General features: G+C 40.2%; 1 protein-coding gene across 2 annotated transcripts; it reads left to right on the top strand.

The window, feature by feature from the left end:
* Nucleotides 1–2,922: 2,922 nt before the first annotated feature.
* On the top strand, nucleotides 2,923–15,759 carry LOC118559381. Of its 2 annotated transcripts, XM_036130083.1 has the most exons (4): nucleotides 2,923–4,736; nucleotides 5,928–6,567; nucleotides 9,463–9,622; nucleotides 13,212–15,759. In XM_036130083.1, exons 1-4 carry the CDS (start codon nucleotides 4,079–4,081, stop codon nucleotides 13,224–13,226), a joined length of 1,473 nt encoding a protein of 490 aa, XP_035985976.1. In that variant the 5' UTR covers nucleotides 2,923–4,078; the 3' UTR covers nucleotides 13,227–15,759. The 2 variants fall into 2 exon arrangements, 1 of the variants encoding a protein (XP_035985976.1); XR_004928811.1 differs by lacking the exon at nucleotides 2,923–4,736 and having other exon boundaries at nucleotides 5,929–9,622.
* Nucleotides 15,760–20,417: the final 4,658 nt, after the last annotated feature.

Below are 20,417 nucleotides of genomic sequence, written 5' to 3'. Positions count from 1 at the left end.
CTGACACCTGTGTGTATACACGAGAAAAACACAATGAGAAAGTAATCCTAATAATTTGGGTTGATGATCTAATCATAGCAGCTAACAATGAGAGTGTTCTGGGAAATGTAAAGATGATGCTTACTGAAAGGTTCAAAATGAAAGACATGGGAAAGCTGAGACATTTCTTGGGGATAGATTTTAAACAAGCAGATGGTTTAGTCAAAATGTCACAAGAGAGATATGTGAGAAAGATTCTAGATCGATTTGAAATGCAGGATTGCAAAACTAGAGAAACACCATGTGAACCAAAACTTGAATACACAAAAGATGCTGAGAAAATGAAAGAGCCAAGGAAGTATAGGGAGACAGTAGGTAGCTTAATTTACTTGTCCACATGCACCCGTCCAGATATAAGCTTTGTGGTCAGTGAACTCTCTCAGCACTTTGCTGAACCAACAATAGAACACTGGAACACAATAAAACATGTTTTCAGGTACCTCAAGGGTACAACAGAACAGGGGTTGTTCTTCAGGAGAAATGACATAGGAAAAACTAGGTCTAAGGGTCTACTGTGATGCTGACTGGGCGTCAGATTCAGCGGATAGACGAAGTACATCAGGATGTTGTGTCAGTTCAAATGAGGGAAGCTCTTTGATATCCTGGAAAACAAGAAAACCAACAATAGCGTTATCTGCTTGTGAGGCTGAATACATGTCCTTAGCTTCAGCCATACAGGAATGCATCTACTTAGAACAACTGCTCAGTATTGTCCTACTGATCGAATGATTGCTGATGTTCTGACAAAACCAGCTACAAAACTGAAGTTGAAAAGGTTTGCAGGAGACATGTTTGGCACTTAGGAGTGCAAAGAGTGTTTTATACTTCAAGATAATGAGAAAACCTCATTCTGTTATTTTGTTTTCATGTAATCTAATGAGATAAGAGCGAGTGGGGGTGTTAAACATCATTTGTGTATGGCGCTCTTATATTGTATTACGATAGCCAAAGAGTGTTGGTCGTTATATGTGGGGTATTACGGTTTTTCATATCCGCATGTATGCCATGCTACTTTCGTGTTCACTTGTATGTAGTTGATGAGGGAGACGGATGAACAGAGCCGTACTCTATGTGAAAGTTCATTTAATAAATGGCATTGGATAGACACTTCGCTTGTTCTTCTCCACGTCAAGTTGATCCTGCGCGACAGTAAGATAACTTAACAGCTTGTGTTCATTTCCATGTTTGTTATTAACCACTTTACTTGAATTTGGGGAGTCTGCAGGATTACATATAGAATGTGCGCACAACCATCACCGCACCTGACCCACACCATCATTATTCCTACAACATGATGTGCGAGGTGCAGAAAAACAGCAGCATTGTATCACAAACTTGCAGGTCAGGTCCTCAACCACACAAGTATGCCACGTGAGTGTGACATGCATGGCACACAGAAACAGCGCATCAATCCACAGAATGGCCCAGTGCACACATCCTGATGGACACTCTCACAAACGCACATAGAGATGTGCCTACATAGCCCATTTCACAGCGACACAGGGAGAAACGATTTATTTCACTAATAGTCCGTGGGCCAGAATCTGTAGGACGTCTTCTTAAGAACTTTCGTACAAACTGTCAGGGGGCAACTTTCTTCAACCCGGGATAAGTTGCTACACATAGCAGTGATTTTAAAACACCAATGTTTACTCGCTGTTTCCCATTTCTCTGGCATGTGAAAAACGGCGAGGTGCGAATAAAGTCCAGTTCTGGCTTTGAGATGACTCTTGTGTCTGCTCTGCCTTGGGAGTGACTGGGTCCGATGAGGGAGGGATCCTCCCGTAGTTGTTCACCCGCTGCTTTGTCAGAGCCGCCCTGCTTGCTGAGCTCGCCTCGCTCTGCAGCCTTGCCTCGGTCCGCATACCTTTGAACAGGTTGATGTCTTCACGGAGGGGGACAGGAGTCCAGATCTGGGTCAGCCACCTGGCGGGCCTGCAGCTCCGCCTGCAATGGAGCATATGGAAAGGAGGGTGAAGCCCCACTAGGTCCATATGTAATTTTAAACAAGGGGTCATCAGCAGCACAACCAGCATTGTCACGTCTGTTACTCATGTCCCCAGATAAATATTTTCCCCTGCCTTCTGTTTCAGTTCAGAATTTAGTTTTAGCATTCATTGCCGCATTTATTCGTCTTTCCCTCAGATCTAAATCCCTTTATATATATATATATATAATTATTTTTATTTTTTACCTAGTTTCTCTCCATCAACTGTTTCACCTTAACTGATTTATACTTAAAGTTGCATCCCGTGGAAAACCAAATTTATCTTACCAAATTAAAGCACATTCAACCCAATCATCTCCACTTTTCCCCCTCATAATTTTATGTATTGGAGAGTCTGGAGGAGAGAGAGACACTCCCGAAACCTTTGAGGTTCCGGAACCCATTTTTTTACCACAGGCAGCACGTCTGCCCGTCCTGGCTTTCTCCTTTATGAGGTGTAGAAATGCTAAAACCACCCGCAAAACCCTTTGTTTCACTTGGTCCTATTGTTACCAATAGACCAGCCCTGTTCTCCAGACAGGGTCAGGCCCTCGTGCTGATGTTCTCACTCCACTAACTCTGCAAAATTAAATAAGTATTAGGAGATGATGATTAATGTGCAACAAAATGGTTTAGAGCAGTGTCTCACCCAGGAATGATCACAGAAATTTTTTGGATTCGGATTCCGATTGGCCAGGAGCTGGTTCCAGGACTCCCCTTATTTCAATGTAGGTGGACTGAAGATAGGTCTTCAGGCTAGCCAAGCATCCTTATCCCTCACCATGCAGTCTTCCTGGCACGTCGGATCCTGCCAACAACGCCAAATTGTAATGGATATTAATAATTATCAATTAAGTGAGCACACCACTCATGAAAACAAATGATGCATCGTTTGTCTTTATGTTATTTATTCAAAGGCATGAGCGTTTGAATGTCTCTGTCCCCCAACGCAGTCAAGAAACCGAGCAATAAGAAAAAGAACACACTAAACTTTTATACATTCTGAGTTAACATAGAAAGTGGAAGTAATCTTCAGAGGAGTGCAGCCACTGGTACGATCCAGGTCCTATCTAACTCAACTCCTCTCTGTGTCCTTGGATGTGGAAACACAATAGTGAATCTGTAAGCATGAGAGATTCTTTCACATGGGAAAGTTATGCAGGAGCACCCAGAGAAGATATGATCAGAGTTACATACATCAAAAAAAATTTCACAACAGTAGCTGTAGGAGCCTGAATGAACATTTTGTGATTTTCTTTGTATGCATTATGATTAATGTTTTGTGTTTAGTTTTCTTGCTAAATTTATTTGTTTGTTGAAATTATTAGATATTATTGGTAATTAATATTAATTTGGGGAATTTGAATATTTAACTATTGTGGACATTTTGTTATTATTTTTATTACTTTTTGGTTTAAGGATGCATACGTGTCACCTTTGAAGAATGATGCATCATGGGAGTTTGGGGTTTTTGGTTGTGGATCTGACAGAGTGGAGCCAAATGTTTTTTTGACCTCTGTCGCCCTCATATTTTGTATGTTAAGCACCCTTTTTTCCCATCTATTCACTAAAACGTTTTTAAATGCAATAACGTCTCCTTGGATTATTTTTGGACCAATCATCTGGACAACTTGTTGGGATTGTTGAGGGCGCAGCGAGTCAGGCCAGCTGCACTTGTTTTTGAACTTTACAACTAGTCAAAAAAACAGCTTCAAGTGGATTTCTGGACCTTTTGGATTTTTTCTGTGGATAATTCGTTTCTTCACAAATTTTGGATTATTATTGTGGATAAAAACGATTAAAATGTCGACACACTCAGTCAAGTCAAGGAAAGAGGAAATTAAAAATGACGGAAAAAGCATTTGAGGCGTCCAAGGAGAAGGATTTAAATGTGCGCAGATACAAGTTGTCCCAAGTATCATGTATGATCAATCACCTTGATAAATTAATGGAAAAGAAGAAAATGTGGACATTGTTAAAAACAAACTGCGGGTCGATTATCACCGTTTGCACCAAGAATTCTGTGAATCAAATGCAGTGCTTAAGGACTATATGGTGGAAGAGGATTACGTGGAGGATCAAGAAAAATGGTTTCAACCTAAAAACAAGCAAATGATTAACTTCTTCTGGAAATGTGAGAATTGGATGAAAAATGTCTTGAAACAAGTGGGACAGGCTGATCAAATGACCGTGACGCTTGGTGCGGAGGCACCTGAACCAGCACTAAAGTGCCAGGTCGGAACTATGTGCGCTTTGGAGGTGGACGTGAAATCTACAAACAGTAGAGCTCCTAGCCGGCGCTCTGGGTCGTCATATGGAAGCAGGAGTTCATCATACTCGCTACGAATAAAGGCAGAGTTGGAACGCGCATCACTAAAGGTAAAAGCTGCTGCAATAAAGGAAAAGTTGGCTATAGAAAGGGAGCAAACGGAGGCAAAGCTGAGAGCTGTGGAATTTGATGCTCAGCAGAAAAGAATTGAGGCAGAATTAAAAGCAAAGAAAGAAATGCATGAAATTCTAACTGCCCTGGCTGAATCAGAAGTTAAAATGGAAGTGCTGCAAAAATATGCCTCAGGATGTACTCAAGCTTCTTTTGATTTAAACAGTGATGCTGATTGTGATGATGATGATGGCAATGAGGACAATGACGATGGGAACAAATACGGAGATGAATTAATTATGGACAATCCAGAGGCGCAACAATTGGAACCATAGACATCATATACGTAGACGCCCCATTGTACGCTGCCGGCCGCTGGGCCGACGTGCCTACAAGGCGGCCATCTTGGGTCAGACCACACATCAGACATCTGCTGTCAAAATGAATAGGAGGCAGCTTAGATCTCATTTTAATCATATGTTCACAACACTCGTGACATTTCAGACAGATTACATATATTTATTCAGAACCAAAACTATTTAAATTGAAGTCAAACTGGATGAAAAATGTACATGCACTTACATATTTTGCAGTTATATATTATAATATACACACAATTTATACACACATAAATTTCTCTCTCTTTCTTCCTATATATATATATATATATATATATATATATATATATATATATATATATATATATATATATATATATATATATATATACTGTATGTATAGGCTACATACACAGACACCGATCTACAGACAAAAGCACTGATCTACATAGGAGCAAAACTATATACAGACAAGTGAGAGCAGAGGTGCTCATAACAGCATTTAAAAATTATATATTACAAACCGCAATCTGGGGGGAAATAAATCAACAAAAAACCTAACGCATCTAAGAATCAAATACATTACAAAATCATAGCAAAAACGGTATAATATCCCCCCCACCACAAATCATGTCTATCCAGTAATTTAGGACCATTTTGTTTGTTTTTGGTGTTTAATGTACTTTTCTCTACTTCCATCCCTGCTACCCATTAGCACATATTGTGTTTATGCCAGAAAAACTGTGACTGTAAAGCATTAGGATTATCTATTATAAAATCTTACTTATGGAAGGTAATTCCCCAGGATCTGGTTTCTAGTAGGCCTATCCTTTTATTTGCGCACCCATAAGCGGAGTAAAAGTCGGGCTTCCTGGGACGTGGCTCTGGAAGTTTGTTTACTTTCAATACAAAATCGAAATTATATATTAAGTTAGACAATAATTTAATTCAATCAATTGGTCCCATGTAGCCCCTAAAGGGGTGACGTTTCAGTCAGTTGATTTATCTGGAAATCGGGTGAGAATACACCGGATTCAGAGTGTCTGAAAACATAAAGTACATTTTTCTGAATTGACTTGTATTCTCTCTGAGCGCAGCTAGGTCTGACCTAAGATGGCCGCTCTGTCGGCACGCCTCTCACCCGAGGACGCGGTGTCTACGTATTCATGTCTGTGATTGGAACCACAAGTGCTGCCCCCTGCTGGATTAGAAATGAAGAACACGAAAATAGGTATTACATCTGTGTCTCGACCTTCATCACATCATGTTTCACCAACATCCAATCTGCAAAACAACACCTCAACCACACCACCGAGAGCATCTACAGCCCCCAACCCGGACTTAGCCTTGTGCAAGGCCATACATCAACAAGCCAGTGTTACTGATTATTTGGTGAAAAACCATAAAGCTACTTTGCTTCCTGAGTTGAAAATTTCAGTTTTTTATGGTGACCCTCTTGAATATCAGACTTTTATTAGATCTATTGAGCACAACATAGAGGGCCGCACAAGTGATGCTTGTGACAGATTGCAGTTTCTTTTGCAGTATACTAGTGGCCAGCCACATGAACTGGTGAAGAGCTGCATCCACATGGAGTCAACAGCTGGATATAACAAGGCAAAGACTTTGCTAAAGGATTTTTTTGGAGATGATTTTAAAATTGCAGATGCATATATGAAAGAAATTATGGACTGGCCAATGATAAAGCCAGAAGATGGCGCAGCACTTCACTCCTTTTCCCTGTTTCTCACTGATGCTTCAATGCAATGGCAGACATCACTTATCTGGAAGATTTGGACAACGCCACTTACATCAAGTTGCTGGTAAGCAAGCTACCTTACAGACTTAAAGAAACATGGAGAAAATCTGCACGTGATTTACTAGAGAAAACAAAAAAGCGAGTTCAATTTAAGGATTTTGTTGATTTTATTACAAAACAAGCAAAGTACATGATACATCTGCTTTATGGGAACATAAAAGAGTCAAATAACAGTAAAGATGTGTTGTCCCGCCAGAGATCAAAGTCTCAGGCTCCAGATTTATTAAGGTCAAAGAAGGTTTTCAGCACTGTTGTTGTACCATCCCCTGTAGAAAATAAAGACAATATAGTGAGCGAGTTGCAAAGGCAGAAAGTGTTTTACTTACCTGTGGATGCCAATGGAAAACCCTGTGCTTATTGTAAAGGAGAACATTACAGTTTGTCAATCTGTAACAAACTAAAAGCCAAGTCACACAAAGAAAAGATTGACTTTTTGAGGCGCAGAGGTTTATGTTTTGCCTGTTTGAAACATGGACATATGGCCAGCTGCTGTAAAGAAAAGGCATCTTGTCAGGAGTGTTCTGGACCACACCCAATGCTGCTGCATATAAATATTAAATCAAGAGAAGCGCAAAATGGAAATGAAAGCCGAGATAAGCAAACTGTGTCAAGTGCTTTGGAAATTTCTGGCTACACTGGGGCTGGTAGAGAAGACTGCACGCTCTCTATTGTACCAGTGTGTGTCAAAGCTGTAAAAGGGACTAAAGTGTTGGTTACTTATGCATTTCTAGATCCAGGAAGCACAGCTACCTTTGCCACAGAATCTCTCATAAATGAACTGAATATGAACGGACATAACACAAGTATTTTGCTTAGGACGATGGGAAGAGAGTCTGTTGTGGATACCTGTATTGTGAATGGACTGGAAATTAGCAGTTTAGACAGTGACAACTTCATTCAGCTGTCAGAAGTATACTCACAAAATGTTTTTCCAGTTTGCAAAGAGAACATCCCTCGTCAGGAAGATGTGAATAAATGGCCCCACCTGAAGGAAGTGAAACTCCCAGTTATCCAAGCCAACATTGGATTGCTCATCGGAGCAAATGTTCCCAAAGCTATGGAACCACTTCAAGCGGTAAAAAGTGTGGATAATGTACCATATGCTGTGAGGACAATATTAGGCTGGATGATAAATGGACCGTTGAGAGGTGGTGGAGGGACTAAACCAACCAATACATGGACTCAAGTGACTGTAAATAGGATTTCAGTTGCCAGGTTGGGTGAGTTGTGGCAGCTGCAATTTAAGCAAGATTTTCCTGATGCAGGTCAAACTGAGGAGATTGAGATGTCCAAAGATGACAAGCAGTTTATTTCTATGATGTGTAAGTCTGTGGAGCTGAAGAATGGACATTACAAGGTTTGTCTCCCAATGAAAAATGCAGAACTGCAAATGCCAAATAACAGATCAGTGGCAGAGCAACGTGCACTGAATTTAAAGAAAAGATTTTCCAAAGATGGCAGCTACTACAAGGAGTATGTGGCATTCATGGACAGCATCTTGGAGAAAGGTTATGCAGTGGAGATAAATGCCAAAGATGAAACATCAAGTAATCGTAAATGGTACTTACCTCATCATGGAGTTAGACATCCTGTGAAGCAAAAACTACGTGTCGTCTTTGATTGCGGAGCTAGTTTTGGAGGAACATCTTTAAATCAGGAGTGGCTGCAAGGACTAGGTTTAACAAGCTCATTAATTGGAGTGCTTTTGAGATTCCGTCAGGAGACTGTTGCTATGATGGCTGATGTGGAGGGCATGTTTTATCAAGTGCAAGTAAGTGATGAAGACACAGACCTCCTTAGATTCCTCTGGTGGCCTGATGGTGATTACAGTAAGGAGCTGGTGGATCATAAGATGCTGGTGCACATTTTCGGAGCGACGTCATCTCCAAGTGTAGCAACATTTGCCATGCAGAAATGTGCTTCTGATTTTGAAGGAGAGTTTGGTCGAGACACAGCTCAAACTGTATTTAGGAACGTTTATGTGGATGACTGCATTAAGTCTGTCAAGGATCAAGGTAGTGTGATTACCCTTGCTGCTGCTTTGACAGAAATGCTGGCAAAAGGCGGCTTCCGGCTGACAAAGTGGTCCAGTAACTGTCGAACGTTGCTTAACACCATACCAGTAAATGAACGAGCAACTGGATTTCAAGATCTGGATTTGGATCAGGATTACTTACCAGTGGAGAGGGCCCTGTGAATACAGTGGTGTGCGGAAACAGACCAGTTCAAGTTTAAAATCAATCTCAAAGAGTGCCCACACACCAGAAGAGGACTACTTTCACTGGTTAGTTCTATCTTTGATCCAATGGGTTTGCTCGCTCCCGTCATTTTACCAGTGAAGAAACTTCTTCAGGAGTTGTGTCGTTTAAAATACTCTTGGGATGAAGAGCTACCAGACACCATCATTAAAGGTTGGAAGAAGTGGCTTTCGGGACTCAAGCTACTGGAAGAATTTGGAGTGGACAAGGTGCATTAAAACCAAGCATTTTGGTAGACCAGTCTTTGCACAACTTCACCATTTTGCTGATGCAAGCGAAGATGCTTATGGCACAGTAAGCTATCTGGTGCTACATAATGACTCAGGTGAGGCACGGTCCACTCTGCTGATGGCCAGAGCCAGAGTTGCTCCTCTAAAAACACCCACTGTTCCAAGGCTGGAGCTCACAGCTGCTACAGTGGCAGTTAAAATGGATAAACTGTTGAAGAAAGAGCTGGAGTTATAGCTGAAGGACTCTGTACTCTGGACTGACAGTACAGCTGTCATTAAATATTTGAACAGTAAAACGACAAGGTTCAAGACATTTGTGGCGAACCGTATAACAGCCATCCTGCAGCATTCACAACCATTTCAGTGGAGGTATGTGAATTCTAGCTCTAATCTTGCTGATTTTGTCTCCAGGGGACTGACAGCCGAAGCTTTGCTGCTGTGTGGAGACTGGCTGTCTGGACCAAGTTTCCTTCTTCAGACATCTGATCTATGGCCCACAAATCCTGATATCAGAGTTGCAGATTGTGAAGACTTGGAGGTGAAAAGAGTGGCTCAAGTTCACACTGTACAGGTACAGCTCAGCAATGCTACAGACATGTTAATGCAGCATTTCTCCTCTTGGATAAAGCTGAAGAGAGCTGTAGCGTGGTTTCTCAGGCTGAAAAGGCTGTTGCAGCTAAGGTTGAAAAGAAAGAAGGTTTTGTCTTCAGATAATGTGAACAACATGGAAGACATGGAATCAAATTCCAAAGGAATGGACTTGTCCTGTGCTGATTTGGATGAAGCAGAATCAGAAATTGTGAAGTATTTCCAAATGCAATACTTTAAAGAGGACATAATGATGCTAATGAAAGGAGAAAATCTTAAGAGAAGTAGCCCACTACATAAACTCAATCCAGTGCTTCTAGACGAAGTGATAAGAGTGGGTGGAAGATTGAGTCAATGCGCCTTGCCATCTGAATTCAAGCAGCCGTTGATACTGCCCAAGCAGTCCCATATTGCCTCTCTTGTGTTGAGACATGTTCATGAAGTTACAGCTCATGCGGGCAGGAATCACATGTTGGCTAAATTAAGAGAGAGGTTTTGGATTCCTGGAGCCTGTGGAGCTATCAGAAAGTTGTTATCAAAATGTGTTACTTGCAGAAAGCTCCATGGTTCAACGGGGAAGCAATTAATGGCTGATTTACCTAGATGCAGATTACTCTCTGATGATCCGCCATTTACCAGAGTTGGGATTAATTACTTTGGTCCTTTCTTGGTGCGAAGGGGAAGAGCCCAAGTGAAAAGATATGGAGTCATCTTTACATGTCTTGCTATAAGAGCAGTCCACCTGGAAGTTGCATCTTCTTTGAATACAGATGCATGTCTTAATGCAATCAGGAGGTTTGTGGCAAGATGAGGACAAGTGAAGGAGATGTACTCAGACAATGGCACCAATCTAAAGGCAGCAGACGTGGAGATGAAACAAGCTATTCAGCAATGGAACAGCAGCCATATTGCAAAAAATCTGCAACAAAAGGGCATTGCATGGCATTTCAATCCACCCTCAGGCTCACATTATGGTGGCTGCTGGGAAAGATTGATACGTTCCGTAAGAAAAATATTGAACGTGACGTTAAGACAGCAAGTCTTAGAGGAAGAGGACCAGACTTTTCCTGACAGAAAGGGTTATGTCCGCCAAGTTAAAGTCAAGACCAAAACTTCTGAACTATGTCGGCCAGTGACTAAGCTATGTCTGTTAAAGGAGACTGAGGAGACATGAACTCTATCTGGAAGGAACTTCTTCAACTCTGTTTGAGGCTCCATTTAATAAATTAATCTGTTTGATAATTGTTACAGTAAACTTGTTAAGAATTAGGGACCGGTAATGTAGGAGCCTGAATGAACATTTTGTGATTTTCTTTGTATGCATTATGGTTAATGTTTTGTGTTTAGTTTTCTTGCTAAATTTATTTGTTTGTTGAAATTATTAGATATTATTGGTAATTAATATTAATTTGGGGAATTTTAATATTTAACTATTGTGGACATTTTGTTGTTATTTTTATTACTTTTTGGTTTAAGGATGCATACGTGATGCATCATGGGAGTTTGGGGTTTTTGGTTGTGGATCTGACAGAGTGGAGCCAAATGGTTTTTTGACCTCTGTCGCCCTCATATTTTGTATGTTTGGCACCCTTTTAAACGGGGTTTGGAGGCATGGCAGTGAGATCAGGCGATTTGTTTAATACAATCTGAAAAGATTCTGCTGAATACGGAAAGGGGCATAGGGGTCCTTCTGTGATGTGCTAGCTGTCTGTCTTAATATGTTATTTTTGTTATGTCTTGTTAAATAGTTTGTCTCAGTTAAAATAGGATGCAATGTGTGAGAGAGAAGCAGAGATTGGTTGAGCCCTGCGGCTCTGCAGAGTGTGGGTGTCTCTGTGTGTGTTTTTTGCTGGTGTGTGTGTGTGTCTTCATGAGAATGTGAATTTCTCCACGTGCGTGGGCCTCACGATAAGAGAAGTGACTGCGGAACAGACTTCATTTGGTTAAGTTAAAAGTGTTCATTATGGAGCAAGAATCTGGCTAAGATATGGGTAAAAAACTAAGGGGAATTTGGAAATCATTGGGAAAAATGGTCGATGCATTAATGATGTTTGTTGAAGTGCAGGAGAAGTTTGAATGGAGAAAGGCAATTTGAGGTATTGGCTGCAAGCTGATATGTGAGTTATATTGGAGAAGAGCACGGCCACCGGCATCTTGGTGAGTTTTGGAGAAAATTTTTATTTTAAACTATAGCCTAAAAGTTAGAAAGCGGTTAGAAGTTTGGAAAAGTTGTTAGAAATTTGGGAGAACATTAAACATCTGTTTGAGGCATTAAAAATTGGGAGAAAAAAAAACAAAAAAGAGGAAGATACCTTTTGTAAGAGCATAATTTTCATTAGAGTCATCTATTGCAAAATAGCATATTAAATGCCTAAATGAGCTTTTACACTTTGTACACTACAAATAAAATATAATTTGCGATTAAATTGTGATTAAAATGTTTTTGTTTGATAGCTCTAGTTATAATACATATATATGAATATAATACACCAGACTTAAATCTAGCTGATTAACAGAGAGCAGGAAATAGCACATTATCAGCTTCTGCTCATTGCAGGTCTGGTAGAAAGCACGAGTAAGCAACACTAAAAGTTACAAGTTATGGTTAAGATGTACCTTAATTGTGCTGGCAGAAAGACATTGCTGCTGATTTGATAGATTTTGTTTACCCTGCATTTAGTTATCCTCAAATGAATCAGCTAATATTAAGGAATCTATGACAAATGTTAATGGCTTGCATAATTTTATTATAGATACTGATATTGCAGAGCAGCAGAAACTAGTAGAAACGGAAAATATTATGGGATAATCATAGGACGGTCCCCAAATTATTTAGTATGGGTAACCACATTTTCAAGGTCCTACCAAAATGCAGATGCCCTTGTCACACAGTAATTTAGGAGCCGAGGAATCTTTTCTTTGTTCATTTGGTGATATGCAATTTCTGGTGAATAAACTTTTCAACATCGTGGCTGGTGATCAATTGTGGCTGGCTAAATTTTTAAACTTTTTTCTAAACCAAGGCACGAAACTGGTTTTAGAGCTATTTTAGGATGTAACTTTAGTGTTTTTTCTACTTTCTTCCTTGGAAGAAACCTGTGTAACCTCCGCATGCAATTTCACACAATTTCTTTTAGTTATTTTAGCAGAGCTTCCTAAGTTTGATTGGGATTTACAACATCTACTGAAGAAAAAAAATCCGAAGGATGGATCAAACACACAGGTGTGGATCATAAAACAAATCAGTCCATTATGGGTGGATTATTTGGAGAAATAATGTTAGAAAGTGTGTCCTCTTCTGTATCTCAGCTGATGAATTTAAATCCTGATACGCTTGCTGGGACAATATTTGATACACCATTTGCCTGTGGCTCAAAAGGAGGGGAGAAAGACAACGATTGTGTTTGTTAAATACTAAAAGATATTACACTTACAGTTATTGGAAACAACGCAGAGAGGGAGTAACAGTAAGCAGCAGATTTCACCAAGCAATGTCTCTAATTTAATTCAAGGGGGGAGGGGGGGTTACCTCCTCCTGCCTCTTTTTCTTTTTGTCCTTCATTTCATTACAGGTCTGTTGGTTCTGAAGCATGGAGACAGATGACAAATGCGCCGATCAGTGCCGATTTGGGGTTGGAGGAATAAAACTGAGCATTTACAGCTGATATATTTATCTGTGGGGCACCCATCAACATCTGCTACAGTCACTCACACTGGCCACTGGGCAAGAGACTGTTTCACATCACCAACAGGTCGGCCTGGCATGAAGTCCAAATACGACCTCACATCCAGAAGGTCAGTACCCCAGCAAGGGGATAACGCTCCCATGAACAATGTTTACGCACCCTGGAAAAGTGGCCAACGCTCATGAACAGCGCAGATCCCAAGCTGTCAAGGGAAGTGGCTGTATGAACTTTCTGCACACATTGGAGCCACTTGTTTCATCAGACTCTGAGTTGTGAAAAGGAGGCTTTATCACTGAGGTGCTTCGCAGAGCCAGCGCATGGGGGAAGGGACGCTGACATCCCATGTCAGTACATAATGAAGAGTTTGTTTTCCTTTAGTACACATACCACCAAATGTTCAGTGAAACTTATTTTGTTTTTGACTTTGTCCAGCAGAGGGCTATGGCTGTGGGGTTTTGCAAAACTAAAATGTAATGTCTCCTGACCTTTGTCAAGGAGAAAAGGTCAGAAGAAGCTTCTCAAGTTGTTTATTCAAAAGCAGCAAATCTCAAAACAAACCCTCGAGATGAGCGCATGAGAGACTTCTGCTAGTCACAAATGCCTGACCCCCAGGATCCCTTCAGAAAGCTGTCCATGGCTATTGCTGACAATCTGACAGAACAGATTTCAAGGCGTTTTCCAAACTTAGAAAGTCTGCAGTTTCTGGAACTGGTCAATCCAGGGAAGTTTGACCAAACAAACTTTGGAACACTTTGGAATGCCTGTTTCCAGAACAGGCCTGGAAATATATCGTAATTTATTTGATTCAGGGAGACTAAAATCTAAAATTCAAGTTCTATATTCAAATCATGACTTACAAGGGAAGAGAGTAAAACTGTGACCTTTTTGTATTTTTTAAAGACATGGTGCAATGGCACAGCTGTACAAGCTGTTGTGTTTGGTTTCCACAATAGGAGCTACATCAGCTGGTGTAGAATGCAGCTTCTCTTACTTAAAAAGAGTCAAGTCATACATATGCAACACAATGGGGCAAGACCGTTTAAGCAAACTTACTCTATTGGCCATTGAGAGGAAGTTGAAGTTGAGGGAAATGACAGTTGCCATGACAGGGTCATAGACCATTTCCTGTAAAAAGAGAGAAGGGCTAATTTTGTAATGTGTTTTATGTGTTTCAACATTTGTTAATGCAATACATTATGTTTGGATTTAATTAACACCACTGAGCCTGTTTCAGAGAGCAGCAGTCACCACTGCTAAAGGTCTTTAAGAAACAGCTACATTTTTAATATCAAAATTAAACTTTGGCCTCTTGCTTATGGAGGACCAGGAGAGTGACTGAAAAAGAAATACAACCATTTAAATTTTAGCATTTAAATCATATAACAGCGTTTTGTAATTGCACATTTTGAATTGAATTATTCAAGAGCATTGTAAATTGTATTTATTAATCAATCCATTATCCAAATCCTATTTCTAAATGGAGATTTAAAAACCAAAATTCATAAATCTGATTATAAATAACTTTTCTTATCCAACATTTAACAACATAATCCCTTTTTCGCATTGCATTTTCTTTTTACTTTACCATCTCCATTGACCGTTTCCGTGACCAGCTCTCTCATTGGTTAGACAGCCAAACTTGGGTCACAACACGACAGCAAACTTAGGTGGTATTGTGCACTCGCCAGAGTTGTTCCTAGAGCTCCTGTCACACATGAAGGACAAAGCAGCAGGCAACATTTGGAGCAGCACAATAGATAATTTAATCAATCTGGCTAACTGCATTGACAGTGCAGGTGCTGATGATGCAAGTGCTTTAAGGAGACTTCTGCAGATAAGGCAAAACTTTGAAGCAGTAGTCCCCAATTCTGGTCCTTGAGGTCCAGTTTCCTGCAGCTTTTTGTCCCTGATTCAACACACCTGAATCAAAAGGCTGAATTTACATCCTCAGTCAAGTTCTCCAGAGTCCTACTAATGACTTGATTATTTGACACAGGTGTATTAAAGCAATGTAACAAATAAAAGTTGCTGGACACAAAAGCACTCAAGGACCTGAATTGAGTACCACTGCCTTAAAGCAGCCATCTAGCACCCAGAAGACGAGTTTCTCTCAAAATTTGATGTCGAACTTTGTTTCACCAAATTGGAGATGTCCGTGAGTTTCCACTCTATCTGGAGTTACAAAGTGAACAGCTGGAGCAGCAAATGAGGTTGGGAACCTCTCTTAAACAAATAGTGGCTCATTTTTGTCACTAAAAACTCCAACAAAGAGTTGTCCAGTGGGGTCTGAGGTAAGACTTTTTTTCCTGTGATAAGGCTAAGAAAAGCATTTCATTGCACCTATCCAAAGAGACATCATAATGCTATGTTTTTTATTATATGTTCTTTAATTCAACTTTTTATTCAATTACATTTCATTTATATAGCGGCAAGTCACAACACATGTCATCTCAAAGTACGTTACAAAGTCAAACTCAGTCAAATCATACACACAGATTGATCAAAAAGTTTCCTAAGGAAACCCAGTAGGTTGCAGCATTCACTCTTCCTAAAAGAGGGTAGAACCACAGTGGACAGCTGTCTGCATTGTCGATGGCTTTGCAAGCAATCCCTCCGACTCAGCATGCATGAAGCGACAGTGAAGAGGAAAACTTTAACAGGAAGGAAAACCAGAGTCACTGTGAATGGTCATCTGCCACGACCGACTGGGGGTTAGAGAAGACAGAGTGGAGACACACTCCAGGAATCCTTTCTATGTTATATGGTAATGGCAGGTGGTAATAATCATCTTTATTGCAACATTTGCCTACCCTGGATGGTGTCAGTTAACAGAACGCCAGATCAGGTGTACTTACTATGAAGAGAGAAAAAAACAACAACTAAAAGTTGAAATATCATACAATGCAAACTGGAGTAGAACTGATGTCCTCCAGCAGCCTAAACTTATAGCAGCATAACTACAACTACTATAGTTCATGGTAAACTAAGCTACTCTATAAGCTTTGTCAAAAAGGAAAGTTTTAAGCCTAGTATTAAAAGTAGACAGGGCATCTGCCTCATGGACCAAAACTGGGAGTTGGTTCCACAGGAGAGGACCCTGATAGCTAAAGGATCTGCCTCCCATTCTACTTTTAGAGACTCTAGGAACCACCAGCAGACCTGAAGTCTGAGAGTGAAGTTCTCTGTTAGGAACATACAGGGTTATCAGAGCTCTGATATATGATTGAGCTTGATTTTTAAGGGCTTTATACGTTAGAAGAAGAATTTTTAATTCTAATCTTGATTTAATAGAAAGTCAAGGAGGGTTGCTAAAATTGGAGAAATATGATCCCTCTTGTTGATTTTCATCAGAACTCGCTGCAGCATTTTGAATCCGCTGAAGACTTTGAACTGCATTTTGTGTACTTCCTTATAGTAAAGAATTACAATAGTCCAGCCTTAAAGTAACAAATGCATGGACTAGTTTTTCAGCATTACTCCTGGACAGAATGTTTAAAATTTTGGCAATATTCCGGAGGTGAAAAAAGTAACTCCTGGAAACCTGTTATATACGGATTTAAATGACATATCCTGGTCAAAAATAACACCAAGGCTTTTTACTTTATTACCAGAGGCCAAATTACTGCCATCCAGATTAGGTGATTGATTAAGAAGTTTATTTTTTGAGGACTCTGGTCCAAAGATGACAACTTCTGTCTTGTCAGAATTTAAAGCAGGAAATTTAAAGTCATACAGGTTTTAACATTATCAAGAGACGCCTATAGTCGAAGTAATTGATTAGATTCATCAAGATTTGTGGATGACTATATCTGAGTGTCATCAGCATAACTGTAAATTTAATCTCGTGCTGTCTGATAATTTTTTTTTTTTGTGATTTTTCACATCTCTAGTGGCTTGCGTTTTATGAAAGTAGGCTGACAGGAAGGGGGTTGAAGAGGGGGAGAGACATGCAGCAAAGGACCATGGGTCGGATTCGAAACCGGGTCGACCATGTTGAGGACTAAGGCCTCCGTATATGGGTCACTCTCCCCGCTGCTCCACGAGCACGCCCGCTGTCTGATAATTTTACCAGTGTTACATGTTGCTATTTTTTTTCTTCGTTCCCTGACGACTTGTTTGTTTTTATTTTTATTTATTTATTTTTGTGCACCTTTGACGGTTCACTGGTGGAGGGGGCGGGGCATTGCCAATCAAGCATTTAGCTGGACTGGTGTCACACCTGTGGGTGATTGTGGTTCTTGTGACAAGCGAGGCAGTGAAGGAGGCTGCAGCGGCAGCGGACTTTTGAAAATACGATTAATTGAAAGGACGGTGCGGGAAGGCTCTGCAAAAAAGAAGAGTACCTTCACCTCGGGAAGGATCTACCCAGAGGGGAGCGTCGGATGATCTGGCCGGAATTAAGTTTGTTTCGTTTTGTTCGATTTGTTTCGGAAACCGGCTGGACGCTAACAAGGGAAAGCACCGGGAGAGTTACACGCCAGCTAGGAATAACCATTGAAGAACCACGAGTGGTGTATTTTTAAGGAAAAGAAGAAAACTACCTGCATATTAAGAACCAAAGAGAAAAAAGAAAATAAACTATTGAACGGAGCGTCTGATGGACGAGGATCGCTAGGGCTCGCCCTTCCTCAGGATCAGTTGGTTGGGGAACTCTGATCAGAAATCTAAGGTAAGCCCCCACCACACTGTGTGTTCCGTCAGGTGCCCGTTTTTTTTGTTTTGTTATTTTTTGTTCACCGTTTCCTCTTATTCACCGTACCATGTTTATTACGACCCCTATCTTCTCTCAATGAGAAGACAGATAAAACGAGCCAGAGTGAGAGGTAGCGGGACGCAACACCAGTCAGAAGCATATATAAAGAGAATTGACCCACGGACTGAACCCTGTGGTACTCCTCAAGTGACCCTAGCGTTCGATGATTTAATATTGATACGAACAAACTGGAATCTGTCAGACAGATAAGATTTAAACCGGCCTGTTTTTATTTTTTCAGTATTAACAGAAATTGTCAAATGTATAACACCTGCCATTCTAATGATCTCTGCATCAAAATGTAATCATGCTGCTTATTCTATGGATTTTCTGCTCAAGTCCACAATGATTTTATTTAATGTAGAGTTCAATTAAGGATCTACATTTAAGGATCTTAGTATGGGGAACATTTGTTAAATTCAATTTTATTTATATACTGGCAATTAACAAAACGTCATGTCAAGGCAATTTTAAAAATTCTACCTTTTGTTGAACTTGTTATAAATATGGTAAAGCTATGTTTCTAAAGACCAAAAACAATTAACCTCAAAGTTTTAATTTACGTTGATGGTAGGAAGTGTTGGGTAGGGTCCATGCCCTACCCAACAGAAGCAGAATCTCATTCTAGTCACTTCACAGTCACTCTGCTGCAAATGACTTGGCCTGAATATACCACAGAACCACACCATGTGCAAAACGCAAGGATGACTTCCAGAGGTTCCCATACCAGCCAGCCTCCTCCCCTTTACTATTAGCCCTTTTCCATTACATGTGAAAAGCCTAGCTTGCATTTCAATACAAATTTACACAGGGAATCTCAAATTCCTGGGGCTTTACTTTCACTGGAAAAAGGTCCTCTTCTGAAGGTAAGACGTTTCAACAATATACTGGAGGAAAATAAGTGTGCACAACTCTAAAAAGGAAAAAAATTGGGAGTTGGTTGCATGGTTCTGGAATAACACAAAGTCTTGAAAACCAGCAATCCCAAATTGCTTACACAAGGATTTCTGCGAGAAATGGTGTGAGATCTTAATTCAATTCAGTTTTATTTATATAGTGCCAATTCACAACATATGTCATCTCAAGGCACTTTACAAAGTCAAATTCAATCAAATCATACAGACAGATTGGTCGAAAGGTTTGCTACTTCTGAAATGTTTGATAATTGATTAGACTTAGAGCATCCTTTCAGAGTTCTAGAATAGATTTTCCCAGGGAAGCTGAGAAGTACCCTTTTGGACCTTTCCAATCTGCCACTCCTAAGGTGTGCTGATCCTCACAATGTTCAGAGCCTTCAGCATTTCAAGCTAAAACACATCCCTTCCTGGTGAAGGAGAAGTCTGGTATTACACCATTTTTCACAAAATTCTGTGACTCTACGGGGCGCTGTTTTGCTGACTCCTCCAGAACAAACCTATTTCCCCTCAAGTGCACAAAATACAAAATCTCGCAGCACCAAAAGGGGAAACAAACTATGCAAACCATAAGGCTTTGTGATCTAACAAGTGTTAATGGAAAGAATATTACATTAGTTGATATATTTTTATCATGAATAAGTAATTTTGTTGCATATCAGATATCAGTCTATGCTTTTAAATGCAAACAATATTTGTATTAATAATTAATGCCACTATTGCAAAGGTTGTCCACTGAAAAACTGTCATACCTCGATACAGCTCTACTTCAGGAGTTACGGGTCAGTGAAACAGTGCCCTGTAAAGTCAGAATTGAATAGTTCATAAAAAATGGTTTAACTTTTTTTTTTTTTTTTGCAAAATAAGAAACTCCAGACAAGTGTGTTTTCATTTAAAACTACAGCAGTGTTACCTTTCTTGAGTCTGATATGCTTCAGTTCTTCATAAGGCTCCATCAAAAGACGTTACTTGTTTGGTTTGAAGATTGGCACACACAGTGCTGTCCGAATAGTGTAGTCAGTAAGGAAGGAGGTAGAAAAGTAGCCTGTATGCTCCTTCTTGCTGCTAGTTTTGCCTAGGAACCCCGCAACGTCTCTTACCAGCGCTAAGAATCTTTGTGTGACGTGACACATAAGCACAGCCCCCTCATGGAAATCAACGAAAATGTCCGGAGAGAAGAGGGCGCAGACTTTGTAGTTCATTTTCGGAAGGCTGCAGGCCCGGATTTGACTTGCATCATCCATGTACGTTTCCATCACTGTGAAGCTTCAAAACTTTGTACTCCATTAATGCTATATTGAGACAACAATCTATTTTAACCTGATGCAGCCCAGTGATCCTAAAGACAAGGTATGAGAATATAAAAACCTATTAAGGAATAACATACAATCACTGTCTTGATGACACAAACATGTTTCCCAACAG

Source organism: Fundulus heteroclitus, unplaced genomic scaffold (genome assembly GCF_011125445.2).
Source record: "Fundulus heteroclitus isolate FHET01 unplaced genomic scaffold, MU-UCD_Fhet_4.1 scaffold_28, whole genome shotgun sequence".
Classification (NCBI taxonomy): Eukaryota; Metazoa; Chordata; class Actinopteri; order Cyprinodontiformes; family Fundulidae; genus Fundulus; species Fundulus heteroclitus.
This window is presented reverse-complemented; position numbering and strand designations above follow the sequence as displayed.